At 34.7% G+C, this 12,824-nt stretch overlaps 1 protein-coding gene across 1 annotated transcript in view; it reads left to right on the top strand.

Annotated features, from left to right (window-relative positions):
- CDH18 (cadherin 18) overlaps nucleotides 1-12,824 on the top strand; it is a 328,121-nt gene that overhangs the window by 219,979 nt on the left and 95,318 nt on the right. Inside the window, exon 5 of the mRNA XM_059919221.1 lies at nucleotides 3,121-3,308. Within this exon, the coding sequence (XP_059775204.1) occupies nucleotides 3,121-3,308 (188 nt within the window). The remainder of the gene's footprint in view (nucleotides 1-3,120; nucleotides 3,309-12,824) is intronic.

Below are 12,824 nucleotides of genomic sequence, written 5' to 3'. Positions count from 1 at the left end.
ATAGAGTATGTAGCCTTTTCAGATTGGCCTCTTTCATTTAGTAATACGCACTTATTGTTTCTCCATGTCTTTACATGCCTTGGTAGCTCATTTCGTTTTAACAATAATATTTCCTTGTGTAGATGTGCCACAGTTTATTTATGTATTCACCAACTGAAGAACATCTTGGTGGCTTCCGAGTTTTGGCCGTGATAAATAAAGCTGCTATAAACAGTCTTGTGTAGGTGTTTATGTCAAAATAAAATTTCAGCTCCTTTGGGTAAAAACCAAGGAGCGTGATTACTTGATGGTATGGTATCCCCTAGGAGGATGAGCTGAGAATTTGAATATGACAAGTGGTTCACCTTGAGCATTGGCCGTAACAGCAATAATTTATTTCTTTATAAAATAAGATGTGGAGATTAAAAGACATTTAAATACATTATTCCAAGAATAAATGTTTATCATGATTTTTGTTTGTTTGTTTGGATTTTTGTTTTGTTATGGTTTTGGTTTTAATTTCCCCAAACATTATGCAAAGTGACACAGGATGACAAGAACTAAAATGTGTCCTTTGTATTTTGTAAATCACTGACAACTACAGTGCAGTTGTATATGGATTATCTATTGCTGTATTGCAAATCAATCCAATTTAGCAGCTTAAAACAACCAATATTTATTATCTCACTATTTCTGGAGATCAGAAATCTAGGTTTGACTTAGCTGGGTGCCTCGGGTTCAGGTTCACGAGATCCCAGTGTAGCCAGCAGCAGAGGTTATGGTCTTATTCAAAGGCTTGCCTAGGGGGAGGCAGGGATGGTTTTTGCTTCCAGCTTACTAACATGATTATTGTCAGTTTTCAGTCATTTGTCATATGGTCCACTAGGTAGGGCTTCAATACAACCTGGTAGCTGGATTCCCCCAGGGGAACAATCTAAGGGAAAGTGAGAAAGAGTACCCATTATAGAAGCCATGGTCCTTTCATAACCTAATCTTGAAAGTGACACCTCATTAATTTTGCTATGCTCAGTTTATTAGAAGTGAGTCACTATGCCTAGCCAACATTTGAGGAAAAGGAATTACTTAAGGGCATGAATATCAAAAAGTAGAAAACATCAGGGGCCACCTTAGAGACTGCATACTAAAGGTTGTTTCACAGTTTACAATTCATAACTTCTCAACTATACGGAAAGTGTATAAAATGTTAAAGTACTAATCTTAATATACTCCATTTTGTGTAACGGGGCATGGGGAAAAGTTACTATACTTGTAATACTTGGTGTATCAACAAGTATCAGTTCTTTCTTTGCACTTGATCTTCTTCTTCCAGGGATATGCTTCCTCTTATAAGACTCTACCTAAATGTTTTCTGGGCCATGAATCTTTTATGACCCACTGGTACAGATTTTTGCAACTTTCTTTGTGAAAACAATGTGCTTTGTAATACTACTATCATAATAGTTCTGTGATTTACTTATTTATCTCTGTGTGCTGACTTTTTTTTTGTTTTTTTACAAGTGTCATCATCCTAGTTTTAGCTAGTTGAAAGTCCTTTGTGAGGCTTACTGAATTATGGGAAGTTATAGTTTAGCTGGATCTTATAGACTTTAGAAACCAGGAACTTGACTTCCTAGACTACCTCAAAAAGTTTTAGGAGATATGTTCTAATTTATTTTGGAACATTTCTATATATTTTCTCATCAGAACAGTGTTCTATTTTGTATGTAACTGCCTAGGAACATCATAATATTTTTAAGGATTCTAAAAATTATTATGGCCCTTAGATTAGTTATTTCAACATGAATTTTGGAAATATGGCCATTGTCAGAAGCCCCTTTCAATGTTTCACAGCATTGCCATCAAAGAGGGGCTGAAGTTCTTTCCTAGTTCCAGTTTGAACATTTCAGGGAACATACTCCTTTTGTGAATCATTGTGAATCAGCTGCCTATCCTTTTACCCTTCAACTGTGAAGGGAAAGGTGGAGTCCTGTAAAAACGTGGGTCTCATGCTCTTCCCAGGTCAATTAGCTTCATCAGGAGGGATAGAGCCTTTAGCAATATGACAGATCCTGATAAAAGCACATGATTCAGCTCAGGGGATCATGTGTTTCACAGAAGAAGGTGCTCTGCCCATGAAATGTTATGTAGGTGAGGGCTGTTGAACTAAAAACTAACACTTGAAGTCAAGTAGTGTAAATATATTTGTGGAAGAGAACTGGGAAATATCTCTGTTGAATAATGAATAAACACAGACACACACACACACACACACACACACACACACACACGTCGATGTTCAGTAGCAACATATAGCACTTTAAAACATACAATTGTACCTTTAGAAGAAAATTAGAATACTCCACACACTTACCAGATGCACTAACCTAAAAAAACTTATTATCATACCACAACTAAAAAATTATTACCTCAGACAAATTATTATTATTATTTTTTTAATTAATTAATTTATTTATTTTTGGCTGTGTTGGGTCTTCGTTTCTGTGCGAGGGCTTTCTCTAGTTGCGGCGAGCGGGGGCCACTCTTCATCGCGGTGCGCGGGCCTCTCACTGTCGCGGCCTCTCTTGTTGCGGAGCACAGGCTCCAGACGCGCAGGCTCAGTAGCTGTGGCTCACGGGCCTAGTTGCTCCGCGGCATGTGGGATCTTCCCAGACCAGGGCTCGAACCCGTGTCCCCTGCATTGGCAGTCAGATTCTTAACCACTGCACCACCAGGGAAGCCCCAAATTATTTTTATAGATGTTTTATATTCACGTATCCATGTGGTCTAATTGTATTTATGTATAATGTTAAATCACCATTAATTTAATCATGGTTGAAACTCTTTATAAAATTACATTTTAATTAAAGCTTTCTGTTATTTATATAGCTATTTGAGATTTGCTATAGTAAATAACTTGCTGTAATAGATATGATTGTAACTTGACAATAAAACAATTGGTAACAACATGTCCATTATGCTTAATGTCTAATTCATAAGTGTCTATAGGGGAATGTGAACATTTGTGAAAGAGGTATAAGCATAAATAGATGTATGGTCTAAATATTTTAATGTCCCTTTCTTATAAGATTATTTTATGAACATTATTATCATTAAATAAGTTTAATATGAAATATTTTTCAGAACACTATCAGCTGTATGTTCCTGAGTCAGCTCAAGTTGGTTCAGCTGTTGGGAAAATCAAGGCAAATGATGCGGACACTGGTTCAAATGCGGACATGACATACTCCATCATTAATGGTGATGGTGTTGGGATATTCTCCATCTCCACTGACAAAGAGACCAGAGAAGGGATCCTTTCCTTAAAGAAGGTAAAAAAATATATATATATATACCATTAGTGATTTAGGCAATTCACTCATCTTTCCATGAATGGAAATTTGGCAGAGGTATGAATAATGTATATTGTCATGTCATTAAAATGATCAAATATTTCCTTTTTAATATGAATTACATTTTAATTATGATTATGTCTAACTGTTTAAATCCTCTCTTAAGAAATGTATTTTAGTAGGGTGGGAAGATTGGATATAGAATACACTATGAATGCGTTGCCCCATCTTTGTTTTCAGATAACAGATTTATCATGAATACCTGTTCGATTAATGTCATTACTCTATGCTGCACTAATCAAAGTAGCATTAAGAGACCTTCTAACTAATGTAAAAAACTTCATCATGTTGGCTAACAATATTTAGGAGACGAGTTTGCTTGACAGTCATGGATCTTTTAGTGAAGCCATTAACCTTCTTCCCCATTCTTTTTTATTCCTAAGAATTTGTCATTGGACTAAATCTATTGCTTTTTGCTTTTAAGAGAACATAATGCTCATGTCCTTGTAAAACTGAAGTGGAACACAGGCAATTAGCAAAGAAGGATTTAAATGTAATTCCTAATGCAGTATGTCTCAGTCTTTAAATGTTTAACAACTTCAGCTTGTAAATCTAGTAACATTTAGGTCCCTAGGCCCTTCCCTCCATATTTTGATTCAGAAAGGATGGAGTGGGGGTAAAGAATTGGCCTTTTTAACAAGTACTCCAGATGATTCTACTGTGTAATATGTTCAGAGCACAGGCTGAGAAATTTTATTCTGATGTGCTACTGTAATATCGAAGTGAACCAATCAATCTTTCAATCTATCAATCATCTATTTATCTATTTGAATCTAGCTATCTTTCATCTATCATCTAGCTATCTATCTAATCATCTATTTGTGCGTTTTGTATATACTTTTCGCACGTGTAAATTCTCATTTATTATTCTAATAATCACAATTTTATATTGATTTAAAATTGAGGATGAATATGCCTTTTGTATGTTACAAAAGGGGCCTGCAAAGTAGAGCTTAAAGTGTGTAAATACTTAAGAAGTAGTCATCACTGGTCTATATAAAATATTGATTCTTCACCTAAAGTATCTCATTTTAATCTTTCTGAGATTGTCAAACTTGGATCAAAAATGTGTTAATAAAAATAGTCAACTTCCATGTCTTTATTTAACAAATATGTGAGCTTTGAGTGTCTCTTATGTGCCAGTAACTGTGCTCTACAAGAGTCATGAGAGCCTGAGCAGAACCAAAGTCACTGTCTTCTTGCATAGAGCTTCCAATCTATGGAAGTGGAGAGATACCAATCAAATATCACATGCATTCTTAGATAGGTAATAAAACTGTTCTATGAAGGAGAGTTATACAGTGCTGTTGGGAAAACAAAATCTAGGGTGTTTGGGGCTGTCTGATAGTCAGCAGTGATTGAACAGAGAACTGAAAGAAACTTAGGAGGTAGTTAGGTAAAGAGCATTACAGGAAGAGGAAAGAAAACACAATGAGAACCTGAATGGAGTAGAACATGGTACAGTAAGGACCTAAAAAACATAATTGATCCTGGAGAGAGTGAGGGAGTTAGTGCATAGGTGAGCACACAGGGCTTTGTTAAATTTTACCCAATGGAGAGCCATTGAAGCTATCTAAGCAGGAAGTGACAAGGTCTCACTTGATGTCAGTATTTCTAATTAGTTGTTAATATAAACTACACAAGGACAAGACTATTTTTTAACTCATCGCTGCATTCCCAATGTCTAGCATGTTTTCTGACATTGCGTAGGCATTCAATAAGCATTAGAGTAATTAATGGATATACTATGGACTAAAAAATGAAGTGAGGATTGTCTGCTTTTCATTCCTTGGATGGCTTCTTCACTCAGGTAAATCCAGGTAAGCAGATGAATAACTCTTTCTGAAAGATGAGTCTTGAACCCCAGGGAACACCAGTATTTAAGAAACAAGCAGAAGGCAGGAAAGAAATAGAGTCTTTGAAGAAAATATCAAAAAACAGAGGTGAATTTTATCATTGAAAATTCCCAAGGGATGCTGAACAGGAGGAAGACAGTCATTAAAAATGTGAAGGATTCTAGAACTGAAACACAGTTTAGGATTATAAAGATTCATTCGATTTGGCAAAAGGGGGCAGGGTGATTCTCACGAGCAGCTTTCAGATCTCCATCAGCACCCACGTCATCATTATCATCACAATAGATAGTAACAGCAGATAACATTTGTTGAGTGTTTCCTCTGTGTCAGGATGAGTTTTAAGAACTTTCCCCAAATCTTTTTTGAGCTGGTACATCTGTTATCATTCCTTTCAGTCTAACTGGAACATTATGATATAGGGAATATTATTATTCTCACTGATAAAACAAACTGAATCACAGAGATAAAGAATTGTATCCATGTAGAAACTGATTGACAGAAAATTGAAATCAGGAATCTGTCTCTTCAGAGTCTGAAAAGTTACCCATTTTACATACTTGAATGAAATATATATATTTATTATTTGCTACAATGAAGAGAAGAACAAATTTAGTGTGGTGGAGAGAAAATTGGAGGCAAGGAAATGGGAGAAAAAATTAAAAGAAAAAAAAAAAAAACACAACACTATCCCCTTTGAGAAGCTTTGTAGTAAAGCCAGGGAGAAACTTTAAAAAGCAAATAAATGAGAACATCATAAAATGGAGATTTTTTTTTTAAATGAGGATACATTCTGATTACCCGTCTTTTTTTTTTTTTTAATTTTATTTATTTATTTATATTATTTATTTATGGCTGTGTTGGGTCTTCGTTTCTGTGCGAGGGCTTTCTCTAGTTGCGGCAAGTGGGGGCCACTCTTCATCGCGGTGCGCGGGCCTCTCTTGTTGCGGAGCACAGGCTCCAGACGCGCAGGCTCAGTAGCTGTGGCTCACGGGCCTAGTTGCTCCGCGGCATGTGGGATCTTCCCAGACCAGGGCTCGAACCCGTGTCCCCTGCATTGGCAGGCAGATTCTCAACCACTGTGCCACCAGGGAAGCCCTGGAGATTTTAATTGTAAGTTGGGAGACTGAAAGTGTGTTTATAGCAGATGGATAAAAGGTCAATAGAGACAAGAAACTGAGGATACTAAAGAGAGGGTAATTGAATTTAAAAGATGCTCTGAGGTAGAAATGACCCTGTTTGGGATCTCGATCCCAGGTGGAAAGAAAGAACCTACGATAATATTCCTCCTTCTTTGACAAAATCAAACCGGAGGGAGAAATAAATGTTTGCAGGTAAGTTTGCAACGATCTAGCTGGGATACGTGTGGGGTGTGGGTAGCAGGGGGATCCTTGCCTATTGAGAACTATTGTCTTTATAAAGTAGGAAGTTAGATCATGTTTGCAAAAAGTGAGGGTAGTGGTGGATGATGTGAATACACACATAATCCAAAATACAAGTATATATTGTGGGGTCAAGGACAATGGGGATCTTGCCACCCTGCATGGCCTCAATTAATTTGATGCTGTTTGTGAAAAATGAAGGCAAAATGGTATATGTGCATATGTGTGCACATATATGTAGTTAACATTCTCTATTCTATGTTGCATACACATATACACATACTCAATAGATATTTTCAAGATAAGTGTTTCAATTGCATCAATGGTAATGACTATGCACTGAAAATAACCTTGATAATGAGTCCAAATTATCTTTCTCTTTTTTTCCTGAATTTATTTTCTAATGTAGTCTACACTTCCTCTAAAATGCATTAATGTTTCCATTGACCTATTTTCTTAATCCTTCAGATTAGGATTATCAGTTTTAGAGTTATTCCATTGCTATATATTTTATGTTATAAATAATTACAATTTGAAAACTAAACTGTATAACTCTGTGGATTTTAACCTTTAAGAGGCACTCATTCAGATGGCAGGGAACAGATAAAACAGTCCTTTCCAATCTGTTCCTTATTTAATCTCTAAGGCAGCTCACTTTAGCCAGCAAGGCAGAACAGCTAATCTTCCCAAAGATCAAAATCAGCACTGCTCTATAAATCAGCTTGCAGGAGCATCTGCACGTTCCTGTCTATATCATGCCTTCATCAGAAAATTGCCAAGTTGAATTCACCGGTCCATGGTGTGGTACGTTGTAAATACACTTTGATAACTTGCATTTATTGTTTAATGGAGCCTGACTGGGTGGAAAGGGGGGAAAAAAAAGATATGGATGAATGCAACTTGATGTGCTCTTTCCTCTGACATAAACCCTGTAGCTAGGGATGGGCTTCATAGCATTCTCTCTCAGATTCTCTTCTTGTGGTCCATGTGCCAATTTGCTTTCTTTATAATAAGCAGTTGTTCCATTTTTCTTTTTAATTCAAGGCTCCAATCCTGTTTGCTTTCCTGACTCTCAACAAATATTGTCTGTAGTATCACTTTTCTTCTTCAAGTGTATTTAACTGCAAATACAATGCCTAATATTTTAAGCCAAAAATCTTAAACTTGGTTTTCAAGTCAATGAAGGGTGGTGGAAAATACAATCTTTACTGTCAGATGAAATATAAATTTTGGTCATGCCATTTAAGAGATCTATGAATTATCTCAAGTCTTTTAATCTTCAGTTTTCTTATTTTAACGTTTTACGAAGTGATGATTACAAAGAGATAAAATAAGGTAAAATAGTACTCTAGGCTGTGTCTGGCTAATAAGTACAATACTACTTCAATAACTTTTGGAGATCCAAAAAAGAGGGGATATATGTATAGCTGATTCATGCTGTATAGTAGAAACTAACACAATATTGTAAAGCAACTATACTCCAATAAAAATTAATTTTTAAAAATAAAAAATAAAACCAAAAGTTACCATAAAAAAGTACAATAATACCTCAATATCTACATTTCTTGTCTTCCTTTCTTTTTCTATTTGCATCAAATTTTAATTACACTTTCCAGACCTCTCCATGTGGTTATTTTACTGCCCTCCTTTATTTCAGGTTATCCAAATCACCTATAATCACACAAAGAATGACACATCCTGTGTATATTTTTTTGAATGATGTCAATATTTTCTTATTGAAGCATAGTTGATTTACAATGTTGTGTTAGTTTCAGGTGTACAGCACAGTGATTCCTATATATCTATATCTATATCTATCTAGCTATCTCCTTTTTCAGATTTTTTTCCCTTATAGGTTATTACAAAATATTGAGTATAGTTCCCTGTGCTATAAAGTAGGTCCTTGTTGGTTATCTGTTATATATAGTAGTGTGTATATGTTAATTCCATCCTCCTAATTTATCCCTCCCCACCCTCCTTCCCCTTTGGTATCACATGCACATGCTGTCACTCGTGGCTCTTGGTGATCCACTTCCCCCTCTGTCTTCTATAAAAGATTTTTATCAAAGTTCAAGTTTAATTTTGTCTTTGCAGTGCAACATTTCCAGGGATGTTTCAGTCACAAATACTTTCTTTGAATTATCTTCTCTGTTTTATGTATCAAGGTAGGCATGTCACTAATTTTTCACTGTAGAAAACACAGCAATTCCATATCCCTCTTAAATCTGCTAGATCTAATAGAGTAGAAAGAACTTATTCTAATTATTCATTATGAATGTACTGATAATTTCCATGAATGTGTATCTGTGTGTGCTACAAGTGTATCTCTGTCCACAGTAGTTGTTAAACATTTTTGCAACTGGGTACCTTGCATTTTTTAAAATTTTTATACTGTAGTGTGTAAAAGATCTTTATACCACTTTATTTAACAAAGGATCGGAGATGGATGGTGAGAGTAAACATAAAAAGTTATAACAGTATTTTTTAAGTTTAAATTAATCCTGAGAGAAAATATATGAAATGTTTCCAGCTATAACCACACTAGGTCCATTCCAAATAGCCACATTTTAAATTTTCTAGTGGATTGCATTTATTGAATTTTTCTTTATCATTTCTTTGACTTGCGTTGAGTGACAGAATAAGAATCAGGACTTTCTTTGCCATTGGGTTGTAAAGTTTGGTACTGTGAACCACAATGTGTAATAAAAAATAAGGCATCCCAACTTATTATAAATGCACACACAGGCAGACACGTGCACACTTTGTATATAAGAAGAAATAGGTTTCTAATGCTGATGAACTATTTACAAAAACTAAACATTCATTAGAGATTTTATTATTTAAAAAATCAGCCAAGCTACTATTTTTATTCTTATAAGATTCTAATATCTGGAAAGTGGTCCTCCTGCTCAGCCAGAAGCTGAAGAGGAAAGTCCAACTTTCAATTCAGTGAAATCTATCACTATATTTATAATACCTTTTGACAGAGGACCGCTTTGGGCAAACTTTTGTTCTGACTCTTCATCTATAGGCATAGCCATGGAGTGATAGATCCACTGAAACTATTTTGAACATTAATTAACAGTTTTTAACACATATTCCTACAATATAATTTAGTGTACTAGTTGAAACAGCCTGTTGAGTTAAGCTATCCAAACCCATGAGTTATTGGTAAGTTTTCATATGTGTGGGGCTATTGAAATATCCACACACGTAACACACATGTATATGTGTTAGTATGTAAATATATATAAATAATATAATATAGAATATATAAATATACTTCATATATATTATGTATGTGTATTTGTTATTTAAAATATTTTAAAATATTTAAAATATTTTCATTCATTTCCCCAGTCTTCAAGTGACAGTGAGCAAATATGTAAGATTTATTTGTATCAGTAACCTTGGAATTATACACATTAAATGATCATGACACTCTTCTGCATAGAGAAATTTATAATATGGCTTATACATGTGTTCCAGTCTTCGCAGAATGTCCACCATCCAGGAGAGGACTTTGACAAGGACCACGAATCATGGCATAATAAGAAAGCCTAGCTGATGAAACATTCAAATTCATGCAATTTTTCTTAAGTTTTTGGCAAACTACTATCATTTAAAATATGCCTTTTTTCAGAAAACAATAATAATAATTTCAGTCACTATTCCAGGATTTGGCCATTTTTTGCATAATTGAAGTGACATTTTTTCATGTATTAAAATGTCGGTATCTGTCCTATTATTATCCTCCCATTCCTGCAATGGAAAACCTGGATGATGATGCAATACAGAAACTGGACCAAGGAGAGGTCCTATGGAGTCTCTTCTCTTATTATTTAGGAAAACAGAATTTTAGGACTTTCTTAAACTCCAAGAAGAATTGAGTCATAGAGCAACTTGGCTAAATGCTGTTTTCAGTATCCATCTATTTATGATGGTTATATAGTTCCAGAGGAGGAATATATTAGTGTGATTTAATGAACAGTAGAAGTGATTAATGAGAAACAATTAAAATGTTCCAAATATGTAAAGCTGGCTAGAAAGATGATAACTTATCTACAGTAATATGAAATGTGTTCATATGAAAGAGGGAAAATCATGATTTTAAAAGTTAGAAAGAGCAATGATATGTGAAAGTAATTACTAGGAGTAATAGGATAAAATTAAGAAACTAAAACGTAAGATGAAAATTGGAGTCAACTCAGTGACAGTGAACTGCATTAGGACATTAAACAGTAACTAAAGAAAAGTAAGAGGAGCCCCACTGCCTGGGGAAGTTAAAATTACACCAGGATAAACACATTAAAAAAAATTAAAATTGAAGTTAACTAGTTAATTTCTCATTTCAGATAAATGATAGTTTCCTAGTATAAGTATATCCTATGTGATAACGGACACATAAGTTATTAAAAATAATTTTAATTTACTAAATTTGACATCAATAATCATAGCATTTGTTAACTACGAGCATCAATGAGTTGGTAGCTTTGTTTTCTGACTCTAAGAACTTGGACCACAAGTGAGACTTGTCCAGGGAATTAAACCCAAAACAAATTCTATAAAAATGAATAAAGAATCTGATGGTGTTCCTAGAATATTTCTCTCTAAACATTAATATTATGTTAGTAATCTCCAGGAGAACACCTTTGCCTTAGGCTCACCTACTTCTCGTCTTAAACACTGAACTGGTAATCCAAATTTGCAGTTTCTAAAAAAAAAAAAGGAAACTTGGCACAGTTCTGAAATTTTGTTAAATGAGATTTGAACTACGTTCAAATTGTAAACACTCACACCCCCCCACCAAATATCTTGGTGAGGCCAGATCTATGGAGTAAATAATGGTGAACGTTATCAAAGACCGGAGCCTATTTTTTCCAGGAGTCTTCAAGTAGCTCAAAAGGGAAGGAAGAACTCTTTCCCCAGTTCTTTTTTTCAGCTTGATTGTTTTAATCATCTGTTCAGTCCAAATGATTATTGTCAGAATCCGGCCCAAAAAACCTACAAGCATGGGCAGTTGAAATTTTAATATAGTATAGCTGGAAAAAACTATTTATTATGTGCAAAAACCATCTCTGGCTCTATAATCGCCCTTATCAAGTTCCCACTGTGTCTCATATTTATGGAGTTATTCTGTATCCATTTTTGTTTTGTTTTGTTTTGTTTTAAGACAGGAGAAGGGTATGTTTTGTGTTAGGTAAGCTCGCAGCCAGACATTTCATGTTTTTGCTTTCTTTGGTACTCTGATAACCTGAGTACATTTTCTTTTTTTTTCTTTTAATTTTTTTCCTCCACCTTTTCATCAAAACCAGGTTTTAGATGAATAAGTCTCACTGGTCTTGGTATACTGTTTTTGATAGACTATTTTAGGTAATAAAAAAATCTGCTGGTAACTATGGAAGGTGAAACCCACAGACAGAGTTCTAACTAGTTTCCCAGGAGCAAAAGCTTACTAAGAAATTACTGGAATATCTCTTTACAATGTATGAATGGTAAGTATTTGGAAAGCTTTACCAGGATTTACAGTAAGAGGAAAAATAACAATTATAATCCTAATCTAATCTCTATATACTATTGTAGTTTTAATACGAAACAAAGAATTAACATGCTTTATATTGTATACAAAATCCTGCAGTCTCCAAGAATAAATAGTGTAATTTCTTCCCAGTTTTTCTATACTTGCAATTTAGCACTGCCATGTTTTCTTCATAAATGAGGTTGTTAAAAATATTTCCATCTACATTAATTCATCTGCTTCTAAATTCCTGTCCCAACCTGAAATAATCCTCTCTTTCCTTAGTGACTCAAGATGGGTCCTATCCATCCATCTGCCTGAAAAACAAGTCCTCCAAAATGATTATCATTCTCTTGGGGTAGCTAAATATACATGAGATAATCATAAACATGAAACCATGTGTTCACATAAACAGCCTGTACCTTTGCAGTAGGTAGGTTAGTGTTAAGAAAAATGACATCTAACTTGCCAGGGGGCCTGCTAAAAATGGAAAAAGAAATACCTGTCATATTGGATGCACAGCTTGATAATAATATCTGATGGGGTAGAGGTGGCCAAAAATATCTCCACAAATTTCATTGAGAGTCTTTCTGACTCTCAATGAACCTTAGTCATTATAAAGTCTACCAGATACAGCAGATTGAGCCTAAAAAATTACGTTGATCTGAACAAGTAGTAAACC

Source organism: Balaenoptera ricei, chromosome 3 (genome assembly GCF_028023285.1).
Source record: "Balaenoptera ricei isolate mBalRic1 chromosome 3, mBalRic1.hap2, whole genome shotgun sequence".
Lineage (NCBI taxonomy): Eukaryota > Metazoa > Chordata > Mammalia > Artiodactyla > Balaenopteridae > Balaenoptera > Balaenoptera ricei.
This window is presented reverse-complemented; position numbering and strand designations above follow the sequence as displayed.